Source organism: Marmota flaviventris, chromosome 16, assembly GCF_047511675.1.
Source record: "Marmota flaviventris isolate mMarFla1 chromosome 16, mMarFla1.hap1, whole genome shotgun sequence".
Taxonomy (NCBI): Eukaryota; Metazoa; Chordata; class Mammalia; order Rodentia; family Sciuridae; genus Marmota; species Marmota flaviventris.
Window position 1 is genome coordinate 21,258,133 of NC_092513.1, and position 25,113 is coordinate 21,283,245.

Consider the following 25,113-nt stretch of genomic DNA (forward strand, 5'->3'; position numbering starts at 1 on the left):
TTTCTACAGGCAAGTCATTTAAACTCTCTGAGCTTCAGCTCCTTTGTTGGTCAAATGGAGATGGTCATAATATTTCCCTCAGCACTGATAGGAGGATTCAATGAATCAACCAATAAACTCCTTGAATAGTGACTGGTGCGAAGAGCATAAAGAGAATTCATGTTAACACTTCATAACATGCACACAGACTCAGGTACAGGCAAATTGAGTTTTCATCAGAGTATGGAAAGCACAAAGGAAAACCGCTGGAAGTGCAGCTATGCCCTGCCATCTGCACCCACTTAAGAGAGCCTGAGCCATTTCCTTTCCACCTGACCAGACAGAAAGTTAAACTCTAGGGCTCATCACTAAAATCATATTTATTGGCCACTGTGCCTAGAAGAGTCTCCAGAAATGATCAGGACAAGGAACAAGAGAGGAGAGTGCAAAAAAAGGGAGAATTATAGGATAGATCTAGGTTAGCAAACTAAGAAAATGCTAGATATAATTAGTTTATATGCAATTACACAAAGGGATGAAGAGTTCCATGTTGTCTACCATTTCTACATTATTACTATTAAACAGAAGAAGAAAACATTCCCCAAATAAAAACTGATGAAAATACAATAGAATTTCATTTTCATATTTATGTTCTTCACAGTATTTCTTAGGTTCCAAGAGAGATAGTTTTGACAAGAATCTACCAAGGCACATTTTAGAACAGTCTAAACTTTCTTATGTTCTATCACATAAGTAAAATTTAACCTCCTGCTTCTCTGTTTAGGATTCATCTCTCTCAGGTTAACTCTGACTTAAGGTGTCAAATATTTTTTTTCAGAGAGAATTTTCTCTCAGAAGAAATTCAACTCCTATAGGAAATGTAACATTGGGGTCATTTTTCCATGGGAAGGGACCACGTGGGTCTAACAGAGAGCACAATGAAACATATTCCACAGATTGACTTTTGCTGGGAATGGGAGCATTCCGAACAATCTGCTGCCACTATCTTCATCTCTCTTAGAGGAATCTTTAATCTGGGTTATATCATAAGCACCTGGCCATCAACTCAGAAGACTGATTTTGTTCATAACAAGCTTGTGCTGTTCAAATTTTATAGACCTTCTTTGTGGGAATTTGAAGATGTTACTAACAACCATAAATTATATGTCAACAGTCCCTCTCAATTCCACAAGTTTGACATAAAATTTAGAACCTATCAACTTGGCCAGCTGTGATTGAAAGAGGCACCCAACTGCCATAATATGTGATAGCATCTTTCTAAATAATATTAGGTAGGGGAAAAGCTGATTCTTGATCTTTTGCTTTTGAAAACTGATCAGGTTTCACTGCAGATGTGAGAAGCTAAGTAAAACCTGGGTGTGTGGTCAGATGGATGGGGAAATAATTTATCCTGATTTACAAAATATATATTTGATAGCTTCAAACAACATTAACCAGGGGCTGGGGGTATAGCTCCAGGGGAAGTGCATGCTTGGCCTTTATGAGGCCCTGGATTTAAACTCTATTAATAATAATAATAATAATAATAATAATAATAATAATAATAATAATACAGGTAAATAAAAATGACAACAAAAACAAAGAAAAGTTACCCAGAAAAAAATTGGAAATCTATTTCTTGAGAAATTTGAGCATGTAATCACTTAAGCCAGGGACACTTAAAAATTTTGTTATTGCTGTCATTTTTTTCTAGATATGAATCAATTTTTTTTCTAAATATAATTTCAAAACATAGGAATTATCTGTCTGGATGTTCCAAATCCATTTTTTTTTTAATGAAGAAAGTTATGACAGGTTGTTTTAATTATTTTCTAATTGAAATAGTGAAACAGCTACTGCTAATTATTCCAGATTTGGATTTGGCCAGCACTGATATTTAATTTATCTGAATAAATATATACTAAGTGAAAATTACTCATTAATTATGTTCATAAATAGTATTTTAATAAATATTTAGTGCATATTGATCTTAAGAGAATATTTCCAATGGAAGCAAGAAGGAACAGCTAGACCAACAGAAATCTTTTGTTTTGTTTTGGTACCAGGGATTGAACCCAGTGGGGCCGAACCACTGAGCCACATCCCCAGCCTTTGTTTTTAAATATTTTATTTAGAGACAGAGTCTCACTGAGCTGCTTAGGGCCACATGCTAAGTTGCTGAGGCTGGCTTTGAACTCGTGATCCTCCTACCTCAGCCTCAGCATGAAATTGTAACCCTGGTTAGGCATTTCCATGCAACATAACATTTCTATTTTTCCACATGTGAACCCTCAATCATGTGCTATTACATAGAGGCCTGTCACAGGGACCCAGAAAAAAATTGAAACATAGGATCTTTGAATAAAATCCTGCTAATGTGAGCAGCCTTCTGCTGTTAGTGAGAGCCAATATCCAGATTTAAGACTGGTCAAGAGTTTAGAAGTATTCATGTTAAAAAAGAATGTTTTCCACTAATTTCACAACATGGTACTTTATGAGAAGTGATGTTTGCAAGTCAGTTGGGCTGAGATATCCAAAGCACAGATGTTCAAAGCAGGACACAAACTATGGTAGACTCTGAAGCAATAAATATAGACCATTATGATTATAACCAGTTGCTAGTATGTCCAAACTCACCCCCTTAAAAAAACAATCCATGAGGGAAAAATGAAGCTCAACAACTCATTTTGTTCTTTCTCAGATTATTAATCATCTTCAGTGTAAAGATAGTGGAATCCTAATTTGTCAATCAATCCACCAATCATATTAATAGCAAACTCTTATCTGCCTCTGAGTTGAAGGATAACTCTTATTTACCTCCATTTTCCTTTGTGCAAACCCACTCCTGTTTCTCTATACAAATCAAATTTCAGCTGAAGGAACAGAAAATACTCTTAAGTCAGGCCAGCATCTGGTGCATGCAATGAAAGCTTTCTGGATTCAAAATGAACAATGATAATGCCTAAAAAAGTTGACCCAACTTTGTTTTTATTTATTAAAAGGAGCTCAATGCAGAGGAAAAGCACATATGATTTATGTAGCGCTACAGAACTTTCCTCCATAGCTCATGAAAGGGTGCAAGAGCAGCTTGAAAATTACGCTGAGCTTAATTATACTTAATGTGAATTATTCAGAAGTGCAGACAGGGACTAAAAATTTATTTCATACAAAGAAGCTTGACATTTTAATTGGTCCTTCAGAATAGAGACAAAACAATTTCCTCTCAAGAAAATTTACATCTTCCCTATCAGAGCCGCAGCCTCAGCCAAGCAGAACTTCATTAACAAGATTAATCATCATCCCAACGTCTGCTTCATCAGGTGTATGGTCCAGGTGAAAAGAGGAGGGCAAAGTAATGACCAACACTTCCAACAGATAGGACCGACGCAAGAAGGAATAATGACAGATTGAGTCACCATACCTTGGTCATTAGCCATTTTGTCAGGGTGTTCCACTATAGGGAAAGAAAGAAAGGATATTATTAGATTTTGACAGTTGCTAGTAAGAAAGCTGACGTACAAAATCAACGGTTTTGTTCCCAAGTTTACATATCAAGGTTAATGACCTATTGAAATATAATTGATAAAGATCCAAAGTTATATGTGATTATTTTATCAATTAAGTACTCACAGGAAAAAAAAGGAAAATAATGTTTTTACTACATAAATAGACTTTGAAAATATCTCATTTGGTCACATCCTACTAAACATAAACTCAAAAGGATAATCATGTAAGTTGAATTGAAATTAAGAATGACTGTAAAAAAATAGATGCAGTTACCAAGTGTTTATCACACACATATATTTTAAGTAAAGTTAATAGAGCTATTTCCTGTTTGCAGTTTTTTTTAAAGAAAACTTAGCCAATTCTTAAATGGATGGGACAAAATAATGATATATCATCAATATGAAATCATATTAATGGTTTAATAGATGTTGAGAGCTTGTAAAGATAGCTCTTAATTCACTTATAACTTCAGGTGACTTATAATAATGGTCTTTTAAATTTAAAAATAACTCAAAGATTTTAAAAAGTGGCTTTTCTCCCAATCAAATGAAATTAAATTAGAAGGCAAATTTCTAGTATTTCTTAAAATTGTGATATGGTGTTTTAGCCAAAGCAGATTTTTGTAAAGCTTTATCAGTTGGTTATTTCACCTATATTTGGTTGTCTTTGAGCTTTGAGTATTTGGGGCATTTTAACTCAATTCCACTCAAAATTGACGGGTAGAATACTATAGTTGCTGATTTGCTTTGCTTTTCTCTCAATTAAGTTTACATGAGAAAAATATCATAGGTATATGATAGCATATAACATAGCCTGTTCTCTTTTATGTATGGTAGTCTCATAGCAAATCTATCAATATTGTCTGAAAAATACTTTAGCAGATGTCCTTCAGGCGTGGTCCTTTTATAAACCAAAGAGCACACTTAATTGTTCAATAATAATGTTCAACAGAATCAAAACACTTAAATAATGATGCTGTTGAAAGATATCCCTGTTCAGAGGAACAGGGTTTATGTCTAATGCATCCTGGGACAGATTCTAAAACCAGAGATCAATTACATCTTCCTTCAGCTTAAAATTATGTGTACACATATTCTATGAAAAGTTAACAATGTGTAATAGACTTTGAATTCTAAATTCCTCTTTGGAAAATTACACACACACACACACACACACACACACACAGAGATGTTTATTTGATTAAGATGCTCCTAGCTTTATTTTTAAAGAAAACACTTTGTTGAGATATGTTTGAAAGCCTAAAGCTGTACATATTTAATGTGTACAATTATGAGTTTGGAAAAAAGTATGCACTATCACCATCAGCGACATCATACCTATCTATTAACTCCCCAAACTTCCTCCCACCACCTTTCTTTTTTTCCCCTGTGGAAAGAATACAATAAAATTTTTATCTTCTTAGTAAATTTCAAGTGCACAATACAGTGTTGTTATCTATAAGAACTATACTGTATAGCAGATGGGCAGGGCTATTCTTCTTCATGCTCCCTCAAGGATTGGTGCTTAATATCCTGTATTCCCGTGCAAGCTTTAAATGAGTTTTATAAACATCTTTATATCTTCTCAAAATTTAAAATTTTTAAAAATCCATCAGGCTCTCTGATCTAATCTTTTATAAACTGATCACTACAATTTAATTTTTATCTTGATTTTCTCTTCCATTTCCCATTGAAGACTAAGGACTTCCCCCAAATACTTTTATTATAGTGTTATGGGGTTGCTGAAGACAGGTGCTTTTGCCTGGCAATTGCATTATATATAGTATATGGAGAAAAGGAATTTGAGCCTTTGAGGAAAAAAGCTGTGTTATCAGAAGCATCACTCCAGGTCTCTAGTAAGGAGAGGTAGAATGTTTTAGAGTCATAAGTAGCCATACAGTATGTGACATGTACAGGTTTGATGTCCAGAGCAGGATACACTCCTGAAATAATACTAATCAATGTATTGCATTTAGTGAAGAACTATTCAGAATGATGTCAGGAGGGGAAAAAAAAGAGAGAAAGGAAACCTAACCGTATCTCAAATCCAAACTTTGTTCCTTCCTTTATCATTAATCACATTGAGTACACTGTCTGCAGTCTGATATTCTTAACAAGTGATAAATAAATATATTTGTTCTAGATTTGCTTCTCTGTTAACAAAGCTGAACTGAATATAACTTGAGAAATTTTGAATGTTTCCAACATGATTAAGTACTGAAGAATATTTCCCAATGGAGACCAAATGAATTCTAACAAATTATCTTTTATTTAAGATAAATAATGGCTTTAAAGTCTTGTGATTTGTTCTTTGCATTTTTAATTGCTCATGTCATATGTCAGAAAATCATATATTTTGTCACAAAATAATTTAAACACTAAACATTTTCTTTTTCTATTCTGGTACACAGCTTTTAGTGTGTTTTATTATTCAGTGAGGGAGGGACACATTTCAGAAAAATGAGTAAGGATGCCCAGAGAATAGATTATTCTTTGGGAGCCTCACTGCTGAACACTCTGCTCCTTTTTGTCCAGAAAATGTCTCACTTTCTCTATAAGAATTTTCTGTGGTTCACTCCATTGGGAACATCCTTCCCACTGTTACCCTGAGAGGCCAATATGGAGACACATATTTTAATCAGAGGAAGGAGACACCAGAGAGACACAAGAGACACACCTATGGCTTTCAATGTTTCCATGGTGTGTGTCTATCCTAATGGAAGCTGGGGAAGGATGTGGGCAAGAGAGGTTATCTGGTCAGAGAATCAAGTCCAAGATTATTTTAATTAACATTATAAAGAGTTAAATATATCACATGTATGCATATACATAAGTGTAGAGGAATATAATCCCTTCCTAATTATAAATTCCCTTTTAATTAACCAGTGATTACTGATGGAGTTTTCTGAACCTCTCAGGCTGGTTGCTCATACCAAAAAGATAAAACTCTAATCTCCAGTAGAAGAAGCTGCTATTTTTTTTTTGCAAAGACTGAATATGAAAGAATGAGTTTTGTGGACACCTGCCTGGGGCATGATTTGCAATGAAACACTTGCCCATTACCCGTTAGACTACTGGGAGTTTCCTGAGCTTTGCACAAACTTCTAAGCCTTTCTCTGTGTCAAACAAAGTTACATTCTGATGAATAGAGGACTTATGTTTTAATGCAGCTTTGGGGATTGAAAATCTTAAATCAGAGAGCAATAGCATGATTTTATATCATCGGTATAGATCTGGTTTATTGTGTTTTTAAATCTCAGGATGAGCAATTTATTGGTCTGAGAACACCTGTCATTGAAAGTGACATGCAAGATTCATACAAGTACGAGGTCAAATATTGATGAAGACGGGCAATGTCAATATTTTCGAGTGCACCCAAGACATTAGAAACTTATTTCCAATATAAGGAATGTTTGTTTAAAATTTGTTATTGAGCATGAGATGTTTATAATAGACAATATTAAACATAAAATCAAGGTATGAAACACAGTTCTTATAGATGATATGTTGTACAACAAACTCCCAAATTTGTTTTTAGTTTTGAAAATAATTTTGTAGATGAGTTTAGGGCACTTAGAGAAAACACCAAGAAAGGAAATACTGAAATTCATTACATAATCTACAGACTGGTTATCAATGTGGGCCTGTGTGTCCTGTGATATCTCATCATGATGCTGTTTACTACATTTGGATGACTTAAGTCATCTTAAAACCTCCCTGAGATCTCTTAGTTGGCACACACTGTGGGCATGAAATTAATTTGGCACTCATCTACAGATAAAGATGAAGCATTTGCAAAATATTATGGAGCTCCATTTTATGCTACCACAAAATGAATAACTGGCTGCCTTTCAATCACTCATTTGGAATAAAACCTGATTTAGACATGAAGTCCTCCAAACCTAGGTAGACACAGATTAGCTCCTCTCTTTTCCACCTCCCTCTTAAATTCTGCTCCATCATTAAGAACTGTCATGCAGGCTTAGGTTGAATGCTTGTTTGTATGTTCTTGGCAAACTTTCAGACTAGCGCCTACCAAAATCCAGCTTTTGAATAGCTCACTCATGAGAATTTAAAAGTCCACTATTTGTTAGGTTATCTTCCTAGGAGAATTGAGAAACATACAATTATTCTTGGACATTTATTTGAGTATGTCAAATAAATGGGTGAAAATATCAACTATCCACATGTTTTAAAGTCATAGTTGTATGCCATGACATATTATCAAGTTTTCTGCAGGATATGTAGGCGTAGACTTCTTAAAATAGTGCATATCATGACATAAGTATACATATTATGTATATCAGTTATGGAACATTCAAATTATTTTCTGTTGTTAAATGATTGAGGCTCTTGAAACCATTTGCTTCTGAGGAAAAAAAATATTGTGGTCTAAAAATACTGTGGCTTATATGAAAATTATTTTGATGTACTCACTGTTCTTTGACCTTAGTCCTTTTCTATATGAACATATAGCTATCTTTAAATTGAGTAGCTATGGATATTCTTACAAACATATGGAGGTTTCTTCTAATCATATTACAAGATTTTTTTTATTGTTGCTACTTTGGGAATTTAAATAAACATATTCATTTTGTTAGAAATTTTCTGCCTTGCCACATCAAAATTCCCTTTAATATATAAGTATGACAATTCCTGAAAGAAAATATTTAAAGTTGGCATTCACATAATTCAATGCATTTTAATTTTTATTCTCTTACATATAATGGCTGAAGGGTTTCATTATATTTTGAATAGAACCAATGTACATGAAATCAATACAAAATTCCAAAAGGATTGTAAATAAAAACATCAATCTAAATATGTCTGCCTTGTGGTGATGGCAGGAGTTGTGAGAATACGATACATTTTTCTTTGACATATTGGCTTTGAGCATAAAAGGTACTTTCTAAATTTTTCTGAATGTTCACTGCAACTATGTTGCCAACAGAAATGACATTGGGTAGTTTTTCACCCAAACTACAGGGTCATTTTCCAGAATCCCCCAGAGAAGGAAGGCATGATAGGAAATGATTCAAACCTTTCAGAGTCCGGAAGAGGATGGGATCAGAGAGGGGCCCCACTCCTTTTGCATTTCGTGCTTGAATTCGGAAGTAATACATAGTGTCAAGGTTGAGATCCATGATTTGATGGGTAAGCCGGTCACCACTGATTGTTTCCATAATCCAGTCATCGATGGGTATGTTCTTGTCCAAAGTATAAAACAAGATGTAAGCTGCATGAATAGACAAATGCAGCTTTGTTTAGTGTATGGGCTAGATATTATAGTTTTGCTTCCAGCACTCATGTTTCCCAAATATAATTGACAATGATTATTATGTATCCACAATCTTTTAACAACAGCATTAACTTTAACAAGTAATTTTTTTTTCATATTGCAAGGATTAGATAAATAATTGTTTCAATATACAGAATCAGAAAATGGAATTAGGACATTAGAAATACAAACATCTTCTACATTTAAAAATGTGTGCTTTCTGCTACCATAAATCCTGATTATTGGTTCTAATATATAAGCATGATAAAAATGTAAAGAGAGATAGCAACTTTGCATAACTTTTGGAGCAGTCCATTAATGAAAATAAGTAATGCTTATTTTGTTTTACACTTAAATGATAAAAATATATGGGAAAGTGTATGCTGTAGTTGTTTGAAGTGTTATAAAAGTAAATGATATTTGATTGTTTTGCTGATTATGTGAGGTTGGCAAGGGCAGTATTTTCTCATTTTACAGATGATGAAGCTGACCTGTAGTTACTTGGTAAAAGGGTTGGAATGATAGCCTCCACCACCATACTAAAAATCTAATGCTAGTTCCAATATTCCAGCCCAGCTAGACAGATAAATAAGCACTGCTGGATAACTCTAGGTGATAGTATCATTAATTCCCTGCGTTAGGGGCTAAGTGACTTGAATGCTAACTGTTTACTGTCAAATAGTCTGATATGCTCCAGGTATCCCTCTAAAATATTCATATTCTAACATTAGACTTAGGCAATTTGTGAGCTAGCTCTTACTTAAAAGCATTAATTAATAATATTTATGTTATACTGTCAGGTGGCAGCTCAGAGGGGCTCCTCATGGGTGCCTTTACTACCTGAATGTGGTAGTGATCTCCTTTTCTGCCAAAATTCTGCAATGATATTGACACCGGATTGGCCACAAAAGTCCTTAGGTCTATTCTTACACATTTAATATTTATTGGTAAGTATGTTTTTTTTTTTTTTTTTTTTAACAGCTGTTTTCCTTGAGTTTACCAATTCTTTCGTTTTGAGTCCCTCTGTCTCCCACCTGCACTGAGAACCTTCACTCCCAGGGCTTCGGCATGGTTATGCCACAGAGGTCTCTGACTCACACCCACTTCCCTTCTGACTAATCATGCAATGGTATCCCCATATCAGCACACACTCTCACTAGGAGAAGACTGTTCTGCGTATCACACTTATTCTCTCCCCCTCTTATTCTTGAACCATTCCATGTTCTTTCACTTTCTCTGCCCAATTCACACTCATCCATCAGTCTAGTTTAAGCTGTATCTGACCTATTGAAACCTTCCTCAAACATTAATTTAATGTTTAATTAAATTAATTGAGAAACATTAATTTCTATAAGCTTTTTTAAAAATATTGTATAAAAGCATTTATGATTTTGTGTCACTCATCACTTAATCCCATAGTGCTTTATAGAATGACATGTTAGTGTGAGGCATGCATCCTGGACCGTAAGCTAGATATTTCTTCCTTATGGTTCTGGAGGGTTAAGCAAAGTTATGAAGTCCAAACAGCCAGAAGCCCATTTCTCTTCAAATCTGACCAATGCTGCAAATTTGTACCTATTTTATGTTGGCCTTCATCTTTCCCTTAGTTTGGTGTTTCCCAAATCTGCAGAACCATAAGAATTATCTGAGAAGTGGTTATGATTTATGAAAAATAGACCCCATAATAGGTTTTTTTTTTTATTTAACACTTGTGGTGAACAGTCTTCAATGGCCCCCAATTTCTCCTGTGCTCTGGTATGCACATCCTTATGTCATCCTTTCTAAGTTTAGATGAGTTCTAAGACTTACATCTAGCTAACAGATATAGCAAATGTGATGGGTTAGCTTTTCCATGATTGTGTTACATAAGATTATGAACTTTTGCTAGCAGACTCTAGATTCTTTCCTCTCTTGGTTTTGATAAAGCAAATCATTAAATGGAGAAGACCACTTTGCAGGAAGAAAAGGTAGTTTCTGGCCAACATCCAGTAAGAAAGTAATTCTTGTTCATAACCACATATGTTTCAAAGAAAATATTTCTCCAGTAAAACCAAAGATGAGACTGCAATGAAGGTGTATCTTGGTTGGTTACCTTGTGAGAGACTTTAGAGCACAGCACTTAGTGAAATTATGCTATTATAGACACACAAAAACTGAGATAATAAATACATATTATTTTAAGTTATTAAATTTGTAGTCCTATTGCTACAAAGCAATGGATATCTAATACAACAGGTTAGGATAACCTCAGTAATCTGGATGGATGATTTCTGTGATCAAGAAAGGCCAGGAATCACAACTATAGGTGACATGTGGAATCTATATTTTTTGATGATGTCAATATCACAAATAAAATGTCTTAAATGCATTCTGCTGTCTTGTATAACAAATTAGAATAAAAAATGAATTTTTTAAAAAAAGATGCTTGAGATCTCAAGAGAAGTTAAAAGTCTTGCCAATATAAAGATTATTACAAAATTTTAAAATGCTGAAGTTGATTTTTTCCTCTGGTAAATATTAAAATTGGAAGGCTATAATTCAAAGGGACTGTGATATATCATTGGATAAAGCACTTGTCTTTTGCTCATTTATTTATAACTCAGTTGCCATCATCAATATCAACAAAATATCCTCATTTTCTTTAGTCCAGAGCAGTCTCCCTAAAAAAATATATTTATTGAAAAGAAGTACCTGGTACTAGCAGTAATAATACTAATATTTTTTATTATGTGCATTTCTTATCTCTTCAAAAAGATAAAAACCATTCCTTTAGTTCAGGAGCCATATCTTATATTGCATTTTGATTCTTCAAAAAACTTAATAAAATAGTCTTCACATAATAGATACTGAACTTCACTTACTAAGTGAAATTATGTAGCCTATAACAGCCAAGTCTTACATTCATGGCACTTACAGCAATTGTTCAAGTGTATGATCAACTCCAAGTCTGGAGAACTCTGCTTCCATTCTAGGCCAATTACACTTATTCCCAATTTTCACCATTTATCAAATGAGAACAAAATAGTTGCCTTCACTGTGACTTTACCTATGTAAAAATTATTTCTTTATATATTTTAAAATGACAGTTCTGGAATCAAGTAATTAAAGGTGAACATTTAAGACTCAAATTCTGACAATTTCAAATTATTATCTGAGCCAGTTCTTAATATTAGTGGGGAAACCTACCCTTTCTCTTTTTCTTTTTCAAATTTGAGAAGATGAAGGATAATACAGACTACAACAGATTCTATCATTCAACTCTAAGAAATGGCCCTGGAGAAAGCAAACCATTACACTTGGGGGATGATATAAGACACTAAATTCACCATTAAAGTCTTACAGATTTCCACCAGGCTCAGTGGTGCACGCCTGTAATCCCAGCAGCTTGGGAGGCTGAGGCAGGAGGATCGCGAGTTCAAAACCAGCCTGAGCAAAAGTGAGACGCTAAGCAACTCTGTGAGACCCTGTTTCTAAGAAAAATACAAAATAGGGCTGGGGATGTGGCTTAGTAACCAAGTGTCCCTGAGTTCAATCCTTGATACTGCCTTTCCTCACAAAATTTGAAGCAAACCACACAGTTTGGAGCAAACCATTGTATTCTCAGTAACTTTATGTAGCTGTATACTTACTTTTCTGTACCTAATTCAATATATTTCTCCATTTGTTTTCTTTTACCTACTTGATTTTTGTCTCTTGTCCACTGCAACTGGCCAAATGACAAGGCATTAGGCCATACTACAGTTTTTAAGATCTTCTGTGATTGTTGATCCAACTAGACTTTCCTATATTAGATTCATATTTATCTAATATGTAAAAAGTGTAACATCATAGATTCATCATTTTGACCTTTTATACAAAGAGGTAGTTGCAATTACAGAAGCAAAATGTCAGAATGTGTTCAACTCCATCTCTCTTTCTTTGTTCCTTTCCACTCTTCTTCTCATGTGATATTGATTCCCTTCCATGGATGAGGAGGACTGCTAAGTACTGGGAAGACCAAGCTATGTAACATAACTCCTACCAATAAGGAGTTCGACCCAATGAGGGCTTTTTAAAATTTTTTAACTTTTTAAAAAATAACTACATTCACAAATGGGTAGATAAGGAAAGAAGGACCCATTTCTTCCTTTTCCATGGTTAAAAGCTGTAAGCTATGGACTCGGAAAGACCTGACCTGAAGCTATAGCTCTTCCATTTTCTGGTTGTACAACCTGAGCAGCTTTGCTTATTCTAATACGTGTCCATTTCCTCCTCTTAAAACCAGTTGCTGCAAGACAATGTATTTTAAAAATGTAACGTGGTGTTTCTATTTTTTCTATTTTATTATCTTCTACATAGTAACTATATACTGAATACTACAAATTTATGTATTTATTTATTTTTCATAATATTATTAAACCCACAGGAAGTGTCTTACTCAAAGTGTCTTACTTAGAATAACAAGAACTTTTTTCAAGTCAAACAGAAAGAATATATTTAATTAGAATTCAGTGACTGATCTACCCAACAAATAAACATTTATTAATTACCTACAATGTGTCAAAAATGTGTGTGTGTGTGTGTTTTGGTACTAGGGATTGAACCCAGGGATGCTAAACTGCTGAGTAACCTTCTCATCCCTTTTTTATATTTTATTTACAGACAGGGTATCACATCGCTGAGTTGCTTAGGGCCTCACAAAGTTGCTGCGGCTGGCATTGAACTTGTAATCATATATTTCTCTTATATCCTGGGATTTTAGGTGTGCACCAACGTGCCTGGCTAAGAATGTTGCTGACGGGAACAGAGTGCTGAACAAAATCTGTTCTCATGAAGCTTTCATCACTGACTAAAGGCATTTAGATTTTCTCTCATGATTATACAGGAAAAGGATGAAGAAGTCAAGATAACCAAGTTTCCAACTCTTGCAACCAAATAAACCATGAAGGCTTTTAAAAAGATGGGGGTGAGAGAATTTGACACTTTTGATTCCAATTTGACTTCCCAGAGGGGTCCACAATCCTGGATGGTCTTAAACTTACTATAGAACATAATAACATTATTTGGCCAGTTGTATTGGGTGATAGAAAAAAGGAAGATGAAAGTAGAGACATCGGGGAAGAGAAAGAGGAGTCAATAAGACAGGATCATGCAGATGCCTAATATGAAGTTGGATGTGTGTGTTTAGAACTTCTTGGAAGGACACAGAGATTTCAGAGATACAAGTGGGTATTTACTAACAATGGACTCTGCTATAGACAATTCTCCAGAGAAAGTAGCAAAGGGAATGAGAAGACTTGTATCAGGGAAGCAGTGTTTAAAAAACAGGGAGAAGCACTGCCCATAAGTGAGACTGACAGAAGCTTTAGTCTGGAAAGTGGGAAGAACATGATTTTATGGAAGTCATAAGAAAAGAGCATTCAAAAGGAGAGAAACTGAATTAGAGCATCAAACAACACAGAAAAACAGTGGAGCCTCAGCCAGGAGCCTGCACAGATAAGAAAACAGTCTCTGAAAGGCTTACCTCCTCTCTCCTCGGTTGTCCCTGACTTGAACAGTGTCGGCCACTGCATTTATTCAGACAATGTTTTATAACTCTCAACATTCAAATCATTCAAGAAGCTTTCAAAAATACCATGCTGTTTCTTCCCAGATAAAATAAACTAAAACTCTGTTGAGATTCATTGATTTAGGACAATAGAATATAATAAGTTGGAGCAAAACACAGTATAATCATTGAGGACCCAAGTTCATAATCTTAGGTTTGCTACTTCTTGGTTATTTGAGTTCAGATGAGTTATGTACCCAGAAAACCCTAATCACTATTTTAAAAAGGAATAATGAGAATATGTGATCACTTAACAATACTAAAATGCTTAGCAGGATGCTAAACATGCAATAAATGCTTTATGCATATTGAATCATTCTCTTCTGAAAGTGTAGGTGTTGTGAGATTATGATCAGGGAATTTAGATACTGGATTTATCTGAATTTCCTCTTCTGTACTTCTTCTTTAATCTCTCTGAAGTAGTTATATTTATAAAATGATGGTCTGGGTTCTATGCAAAGCACTGTAGTAAAGGCTTGTTCTAGAATGGATTTCAAATTGGAATAATGTATCACTAATGTAATAATGTATCGGCTAGTATATCACTGGGCATCAGGGATTTTTCTCTGTACTGTATTATTATAACACTTTTATGAACGATGTGCTATTTCTATCCTTATTTTATAAAGTGAGAGAGAGCCTCAGAGACATTAAATGACCTATCCAAGCACTGCCCTTAGGAGACTGGGTTCTTAGCCACCTGTTCTACTGCTGTCCACATAAAGGAATTAGGAAAACAATCAGAAACAAATGTCACTCAAAGCACATCCCTTATAGACACACATGGCCTAGCCACACAGGGACAGAGTTCATATTTTTCTTTGCATTTCTATTAAAAGCTGAGTGTAGCAAATCTGAGCCCTCAACCTTGTGGTCTAGTATTGTGAATATTTTATCATCTTATTTTCTGGAGGTAATTTGAATGAACCAAATTAAAAATGAAACAGAAGTTCTCTTAAGGGTTCTTTGTGTTTGTTCCCTTTGAACTGAGTCAACATCTCAATTTGATAATCATAATTTTGTCTTAATAAATGACCAGGGTTTTTAAAGATAAAACATATTACCTTTCATATTTTTATTTTTCCATTATGAGAGAACATACAGATTTTTATTGGTGAGAACAACTGAACAGACAACTCTAAATAAAGTATGTGGGCAAGGTTGCTTTCACATGCATTGAAATAATAATAAATAGAATTTTATTGCTTTGATTAATTTGTATTTCTTCATATGGGCCAGATTTCAATTATTCCCCCTAGAAATACAAAATTAGACTTTATTTTAGAGTTGAAACTACATTCTATTCTTTACATGGACTATCTGAAAATATTTTTAAAATAAGAGTGGAGAATTTTATTTTATTTATTTATTTTTTTTTAATATTTATTTTTTTAGTTATCGGAGGACACAATATCTTTGTTTGTATGTGGTGCTGAGGATCGAACCCGGGCCGCATGCATGCCAGGCGAGCGTGCTACCGCTTGAGCCACATCCCCAGCCCCAAGAGTGGAGAATTTTAATGAGTGGAGAATAGGACTCATTTTATTTTTTACCAAAAGTGTATTTTTTTTTCATCAAAACTTGCTTTTATTTAGACAGTTTCTATTCTACTTTTTCTCTTAAACTTATTATATACTGATTTATAATATGCTTATAAATAACTATGATGAAACAAAATATAAATAAATCAAAAGCTACAAAAGTACTGAGACAGAACCAATGAAAATAGATCATAGCAGTGAGAGAGGGAATAAAAGAAAATTGGAATGATCCTGGCTTGGTTTTAAAAGGCCTGGCACACTGACAACAGAACATATAAGGTTTGGGGGAGATTTTATGCCTCTCTTCTTTTTCCATATTTGTCAGCTCAAATGAAAATTCTGTTTGCTATTGCACTAAGAGCCATTTCCTAGAGAAAACAAATCTTCAACTTAAATTTCAATCACACGTGGAATTTTCACATTATCTTTTCATTTTGCAAAAATCAAAATGTAACTCACATAAAGTAAGTGTGCCTTCTGAAACTGCAATTTCCCGGCTTATCTCTGTATCACAGAGTGACTGAGTCATGTTGTTAATTTATGGTACCGCTATCTACCTCTTGAATGCAAAAAAAAGAAGAAACAGGAGTGACTCTTACGTGTTCCTAACCCAATGGTTCAAATTAATTAGACTATAATGTGCACATTTTGAGTTATACAATATTTTTCATAATAATTATATGCTATGGAGACATCTATTAAAAGCCTAAAGTGATCATTTAAATGCAAAATCTTTGATAGAACTCCATTATATTTTTCATACTAAATTAACATTACAGGCTTCTAATGGATGCTTTAATTAGGCATTGATGTTATCAGCAATATTTGGCAAAATAAAATCTGTCACTGTGAAATATTCATTATGTTCAATTTCTGTCAGTCAATATTAAGTATTTTCTGAACCTTATGATTTAAGTAAGAAGCTAAAAGCTAAGTGAGAAATTAAAAATCCCCAGACAAACCTCCTTCACATGTGCTGTATAAAAACACATGGTTATTAGGCATCTTTTGTATTTCATAATTGCCAAACAACCCAGCTTCTTTCAGCCATCTATACTCAGCTTACTCCATAAGATGGTTATATTAATGCTCTATAGAATAAAAAACAAAAGGCCTCTCCTAATTGAAATACCTGTCTTTCACATAGCAACTGGAAGGAAATGTGCATGTGTGTGTATTTGCATGCACCATTCAGGAATGCTACAGACCAGACTGTGGGGGCCAGGAGGAGACAGCCAGGCAGGGCCAGGGAGTGAACTGGGATACTGACAGAGAAACTAATGCACACAGGCAAGAGCAGCACTGGGGGGTAAGCAATCGCAGGCCTGACCAGGGCAACACAGGGAAAGAAAGGTGGGTGCTTACCCGTAATTTTCCCATTGGCTTCCAAGGGGGGCTGCCAGCTCACGATGACAGCACGAGGCTTGCCTTCCCGAGTAATGACTGTCAAATCCTTGGGAGCAGAGGTTGGGGCTGCAAGATGAGACAGAGACAAGGCCTCGTCATTGGTTATGAAAGGAAACAGACGTTGTAAGACTTTTAATTATGATGTTGATGCTCAGAATCTATCATGAGGTGTATCGTGGGTTTTTTTTTTTTTTTTTGCTATTTACAATTCATTTTAAGGTTTTGAATTACATTAACAAAGATATAAAAATTTATGGCTTTTCATGGAGGTTAACTGACTTCCAAGAGTGAATGCAGAGAGAATAGGATGTGTGTCCACCTGGAGGAGATAAGCCCAGCTTATGTCTTCAAGTGAGCTCACAGTACAAATAGGAGAACCATTGTAAGAACAAGGAAATACAGACAGACAGTGAGACTGATGGCTACATGGCTTCAAGAGACAAAATTATGATACAACTGTGGTTTATAAATGAAAATGCCATCCAATTATTTCCTTAAAAGCCAGGGGAAAAAAAGAATTAAAACCCAGGTCAAACCATGTTGCCTTGGGAACATGTTGGGTATCTTCTAAAAAGAAGGCAAATGTGAGACACTAAATAGAGGGGGTAAGAAGTATTCATGAGTGCGTTCATAGCCACCTGTGTGAAACAGGATGGCTGGAAACCAGGCTCTTCTTGAAGCTACTTCTCCCTCTGTTTGGCTGAAGAACATTTTAAATATATGTTCATTTGAAGCAAACTGGCTGGCCCAGTCCAGTATTTTCGAGGCCTCTTCCAACTTGTTCTCTCACCCTTTATGCTATGAAAGACAGTTTTCCTTCTAATTAGTTAACATGCTCCAAATCTAGAGCTACAGTCTCTTTGTTCCCCTTATTTTGACACAGGGAGATTCAGAACACATCTAAGGCTCTATGTTTGGGTTCTGGAGAAATTTTTTTGTATCCAAATGTGAATTCTGTGCACCACAAGATAGGTAGAAGTTGGTCTCTAGGTTAGAACTCATCAACACTCTAATCATTTTTTTTCAGTTCTTCTGCTAGACAATCTATACATTTTTTTTTACACTTTATTTCCAGGATCTCTTCCTGAGTAGAACTTCAAATATGAGCCAAATAGGAGACACCAATTATTCTCATCTATCACACACCATTTTCTTTCCTATGCCTGATGGTCAAAGTCACTGGGATTCCAATCAACTTCATTATTTGAAGTTTCACCTAAATTTAATATATTGACCAGGTATGTAATATATTTCAATTGGTTTTTTTTTGTATTGGGATTGAAGCCAGGGATGCTTAACCACTGAGCCACATCCCCAGCCCTTTTTATATTTTATTTAGAGACAGGGTCTCACTGAGTTGCTCAGTGTCTCGCTAAATTGTTGAGTGTGGCTTTGAACTCATGATCCTCTTGCCTCAGCCTCCTCAGCCACTGGGATTACAGACATGTGCTACTGTGCCAGGCAATATATTTCAATTAAAAAAAAAAAAACAGAGAGAGAGAGAGAGAGAGAGAGAGAGAGAGAGAGAGAGAGAGAGAGAGAGAAGGTAGAAGACATAAAAGAAAAGGGAAAGAAATAGAGGAAGGGGATGAGGAGGAGAATGACTATAATGAAGAAAGAAAGAAAGAAAAGAAAAGAGAGGAATAAGAGAAGAAAGCAGAAGTCAATTGTAATTGTAAAGGTTTGCATGCATACAATATCATATTAGGCTCAGTATTGCAAGAAAAGCAGATTTGGTATAGGAAAATACCAGAGGCCATGCTGTCTTAAAGATGATAGCATCCTGCTGTAAAGAGTTCATTTGACTTATTTTCTAGGCCATGATTAGGAAGATAATATAGACTCAGAAATTGACCTAGATTATTATAACAGGTATCAAAAATAATTTCACAATCATAGAAGAAATTAATAGTCAAAATAGACTTTTTCTTAACTGAGTTAAAATTCAATTGATGTGTATTTAGAAGACAGACAAATTATGATGAATAGATTATTTTACTCAATCTATTATGGTATTCAATGAAACATAAACTAACTCCTTAACTTTAGCAACCAAGATAATACATTGAAGAGTTGCTTATTTAAACAAGTCACCAAACAACTAAACTGTGAAAATTCTTTTCCATCAAACTTTGTGTAGGCTGGTGAATACAAATTTTGGTATTAGGATAAATGGCTCAAATGTTTAGAATTATCATACGAACTGCATTATTTCTTAATATTTTTAAAAGAATATGGCTTTAACTTCAAAGATCCCTACTTACCCAAGTAGTACAACTCTGGCCTGCTCCAGGAACATGGTTCCCAGAGGCAGGATAGAGGGAATGGTAGGGAAGACTACAGTGTACAACAATTCAGTTAGACCGGGGGGGAGTGAGTTTTAGTGATCTATTTCACTGCATGGTGACCATCATTAAGAATAATGTATTGTGTGATTCAAAATTCCTCAAAGGCTAAGTTCTCAACACTCTTACCACAAAAGAATGATAAGTTGGTAAGGTGATGGACAGATAAATTAGCTTGATTTATATATAAATTTACAATATACATAAATCAAAATATATATCAAAATTTGATTTATAATATATACATAAATCAAATACCATAGATATCTTAAACATACACAATTATTCTTTTTCAATTAGAAATTATAATGTATGTTGAAAAAACAGAAATTCTTCTTTGACTACCCAAACTCTCTGGGTTAAGTCTAAATAAATAAATAATTAAACGTCACCCTATAGGATTTATGATTTGTTTATAGCTCCATTTCCCCTCATTGTCCCATGACACCATGCTTCAGTAATTTTGAGCCATTCAGAATGTCTTTGGAACAAGTCATCTTTCTGACACCTGCTTGGTTATCTTTGCAAGTCTTGTTTCTTTCCTTTTCAAATCCCTGCAATGGGTACCTGATGATCCACACAGGACACAGCTATGCAACCTTTGATTTGTGAGACCTTTTTTTATTTCTCCAGACAGAATCTGTATTTCAATCTATTTGCTCTGATTTCAATTTGCCCAAAATTTTGGGATTGTATTTCTTGAGTTACTTCAGGTTATTCTCAAAATGTTTGTCTTCTTGTTGGATTATTACTCTTGTCAAAGATACATACTACATTCTCTGCCTTTTGTAACGAGTGCCTTAATCTCAGAGGCTGACAATTACAAATGAATACTGTTAGAAAACCCATAATTAATATCTTGTCCTACTAGACAAGCAGTGCCCTCTGTTATTTTTGTCTCTTAAACAATTTTCCTCACGTTTGAAATTCTTCATGAAGTGCACGAATGGAGAGTAACATTCAAAATTTGGAAAGATTTCAGCCGCGGGAACTGTATTGGGCATTGTTACTTGGTCTGCCTGGTATCCCATCTGCTCTCCTCCCTGTTAGAGAAACTTTTCCTTTGGCAAACAAGTTCTTATCTGTGTCATGAGCAAGGTAGTAACATCAGTTGGAAACTTCAAGGTGAATTCATCCTATCCTGTGGTTAGCTATGTGATGACCTGTCTTAAGATAGGCCACTTAGCTTCTCTCTCCTGAAAAAGTGGATTCTGATCCAAGGAAGGAGAACAGTGAAATGAAGCCACTGTGGTACTTGGCAAGGACAGACCAACAATTCCTCATTTCTAAGACTGAGAGTAATGCTGGCTCCTGTCCTTTTCCTAGGCCTGATTAGTTCAGGTATCCTTCCGGTTATTTTCCATTTGCTTAATCAGAATAAAATAAAGGATGCACCATCTGGGCAGAATGAAATTTTTTACTTGAAAAATTTTGCTAGTCACTCTTCATCATGAGCCATTTCAGCACCTAACGGTGTGGCCCCATGCAGTCCTTGTGTTACTGAAGAATTAAAAAGAAACCCTAGAGTCATTTCATTCCCCTTTCTCCTCACAGTTCTAAAACCTGCAGGCACCTGTGAATTACTTCTTGCTTCCCATCATCATCCCGGGATCTCATCCACGTGCGATTCACACCTCTGTCCTGATCATTATCTGATTTGACAATCACCCTTTCTACTAAGCACATTTCTGAAAGCTCATATCATTTTTTTGCCAGCAACATGTTTCACCATGGGCCTCCCCACAAGGCCAGGCAGGCGATGAGAAATCAACAGGATGCATTTATCAAGTCAGATGTTGGTGCGCACTTTGTTTATGAAAGGGAAAGTGAATGAATTTTTGTGCATTAAGTTGAAGCTGTACTCCTTCTAGTCAGGGAATATCAGATTCTTTTTACTCATTTAAATTTAACTACATTCATCTCCTTTCAAGTTAAATGCAAGGAAAGGTCCCTTCTCATCTCCCAATAAAGCCTGGAGCACAGCACTCATTCAGCTGGTCTTATTCTTCCTAAGAAGCTGTGAACACTGGCACCCAGGGCAGAATTCTGAGAGGATGAGCTATTCATGTAGAACATGTGGACTAGAAGAGGAGGATGTTAACATTAAATTAGACCAACTGGAAAACTTCTTATACAAAGAAGTACTCACAAACATAAATACCTTCACAGTGGAGCTCTAATAGTTAAGGTAGTAGTCTGAAATAAAAATTAGAACTGCATCACCATAGGACAAATTCTAATGAAAAACAAAACTCAACTTATTTTGAGAAGAGCTTGATTAGCATAATCTTTTTATATTTTCAAAATCTGTCATATAGTTTGCCCACAACTATAATATCAAGAAAACAATTAAACCCAATTAAAAAGCATATATTTTTCAGATGTTGGATTTGTGTGAATCACCAATGCCAAAGTATATTGCATTCCTTTTAAAAATTACAAACACTACATTTATGATCCATAGTAAATGTAGCTGGTAAAATCTATAGTAAATTGCATAATGTTGTTCTATGATGTTGTCCTATTTCCAAAGAGTGAACAAGGCCATCAGGACACTTCTTCCTATATCCAGCTGTGGTTCATTGGAGTGAAAATTTAGTTGTGATTATTTTGTATTTAATCTCTTTCCAAATAGCTACCATGATGATGGTTCAAAGACACAACTGTTCAATGGATGGATTTCTGTTCTTAATTTAAGTGTATTGAAGCTTCATATTCAGATCTGCTGAGCTAACACCAACAAGAAGCCACCTATTAAACATCCAACCAGTTTATATAATCTATTGGAAATTTCTCTTCATCTTTCCTAGAGTAGGGAGTACACAATTAGCTATAAATGTGCTACGAACTATAAAGGATAAAATATTTCACGTAGGACAAGGTGTAATTGAGAATCCACAGTGTGCATATGTTTTGATTCACACACCACCATCAGATGTCAAAAGGAGACATTTTGAGGCCAGGGTTTCTTCACATACCTGCTTCATAGGTGGTGGCATGAGCAGTCATGCTCCATGTGCTTGACCTTCTGTTTTTTGTTACCATGACGGAGAACTCATACATTGTGTTTGGTTTGAGGCCTGTTGCTGTATAGCTGAGAGATGTTGTGTCTTCTGACTATACAAGTAGGAAAGAAGCAAAGAGGAAAAAAAAAGACCTCTTATCAACCTTGTAAATCAGCACATGCAAAAAGACTATCAAAAAAGTCAACCAATCCCACTGCCCTGAATCTATTTCACAACAGCAAAAGAGTATACAGCAATGATGATTCTACTTCTTTTCTGTCAAGCAGTTTACACAAGCTGATTACACATCTAAAACGTGATCAATAAAATTAGGTATTTTTTTCTTCAAAGGGGCACTTAGCAGATAGATTTTCCTGAGTGAGGCAATAGGATTGGCAGGACAAACTCTGCTTCCTTCTGTCAACTCCAGTTTTGGAAGTTGTCTCCCCTGAACTTAAATTTATTTTTATTGAAATCTGGGGATTTGGAGAGGTTAGAGTTAAATATTTTAGATAGATCATCATTGTCATTGTCCACTGGTAATAAGGTTAATTTACTAGACTTCTAACGCGTATTGTATCTTTAGAACAGACTTTAAGGTAGAAACTTTTAGTGCTTCCACAATCCATTTCGATCTTATAAAGAAAATAGAGGGAAAGCAGTGTTGTGCCATGTAATTTATTTTCTTTGTGCACATTTAACATTAAAGCAACATTTATGTACGTAACTGCAGCAATTGATCAGGACAGGGACACCAAATTGGATAAACACTAAAGGATTGCATTGGTGTGCAATGCCGTGTTTGTCTACTTAAGTCTTCTCTATCCATTCTCTGCCTTTTAAACAACAAACTTGAGTTATTTTAGTAGAAAGTAAATTAATTAAATTATGTCTTTATTGCTTACTCGAAACATCAAAATGGTAATGAAGAAAAACATGTTAGTCTTTCAGGTTAAAGAATATTTTCCAGATGATCAGGCACATTCAAAACTGCTTATGCCTCTTCTAAATATCCACTATGCTTGATATTTAGATCTTGGTCTTCTTCCAAACATACTCACTTCTACTTTTATATTTATTATTTTTGTTATATATCTTTGTCTTGAAATCAAGGAAAAAGTCTTTTTCCCCATAGGTAGATGTCACAACTACTTCCACCTTACTAGTATCGTATGGTAAATCTTTTTTTATCCTACTGTGAATCTGTCTTGGGTTATGGCTATGAAAATCCTACATTTTGTTACAACATCGAATAAATATTTAACTGCACTAACAACATTTTGATGACGTGCCCATCCATCCTATTAAAGTGATGGACTCAGATACATTTATGGGAAGCTCTTCTTAAAAACAGCTATAAAACTATGTGTCCTAAATAAATGTAAAAATACTTGGTATAATCAGGAAGATGGAATTCTATCCAATAAAACAAAGTGGGCAGCTAGTGTGTGACATGTTGATGTATAACTTTCAATATTTCCCTCCCACATAGCCTATATAACACCTCTGAGAATCAGGAACACAAATAAGAACAGGGAACGGGACAATGAGAAATATTTAACACCAGAGTCTATGGGTACCACTGGCATTTAGGAGCCCACGAAGCAATGTAATTATATAACTTATTTATGTTCTGGAGTGACAGAACATTCTATAAATACCATGCATTTACTCAGGGCTGTCTGGAAACTCATAGAAGGCTACTGCTTGTCTTCTTTCACTAAGACTAGAAATACTTTGGAAAATCATGGTCAGTTGATTTTGTGGATATGGAACACCAGGGTAGTGCCTCTCTGAGACTCAGTTTCCTCATCTGCAAAATGGAGATTACCAGGGCACTGAATGCATGGAAGTATTTAAAGTGTGAAATAAGTCATGTCAAACAGTGCCTGGCCCATAGAAAGCATTTGCTAAATGTGAGCTATAATATTTTATGCATCATCTATGTTATGTATATAATTTTAGGAAAGTGTTGAGTTGTATCTTGAGGAATAAGATTGAGTCTTACACAACTGTCTGTGCCCTGCTCTATTTCCTGAAACATTCTTACTATTAAGATAAGTACTGGTCTAATGTCCATGCATGTATATTTTGAATGGAGAGTCATGTAAAAGAGCATGTGATTAGTGGTAGAAAAAAATTACAGAAAATTCCTCCCTTTAATCAGGAAAGTCAATTTGGTGTTTTGGACGATTTAAATACGCCTGTCAGGGGGGTGGCTTGCTCTGGGACTAAATGATGGATAAAGGTCCTCCCGTGGGAGAAGCCAGGGTGATGCATCTGCTTATCTGGGTTTAGCTCTACTTCATCCAGGAAATTTGTCAAGTTATACCCCTTACCTGTGTCTTCATAAAGAAACACAAATATACTTAAATATGAAGAATCTTACTTATTTTTTAAAAGTAGATGTGAATATTCCTATCCTATAGATGCAAAAAATAGAACCTAAATTACCTGACATGACA

The 25,113-nt window shown here is 35.0% G+C and overlaps 1 protein-coding gene across 1 annotated transcript in view; it reads right to left on the reverse strand.

Annotated features, from left to right (window-relative positions):
* Dcc (DCC netrin 1 receptor) overlaps positions 1–25,113 on the reverse strand; it is a 1,066,901-nt gene that overhangs the window by 95,989 nt on the left and 945,799 nt on the right. Inside the window, exons 18-21 of the mRNA XM_027949033.2 lie at positions 22,622–22,760; positions 17,257–17,364; positions 8,527–8,721; positions 3,401–3,433 (exon numbers count right to left, since the gene is read on the reverse strand). Coding sequence (XP_027804834.2) covers positions 3,401–3,433; positions 8,527–8,721; positions 17,257–17,364; positions 22,622–22,760 — 475 coding nt within the window. The remainder of the gene's footprint in view (positions 1–3,400; positions 3,434–8,526; positions 8,722–17,256; positions 17,365–22,621; positions 22,761–25,113) is intronic.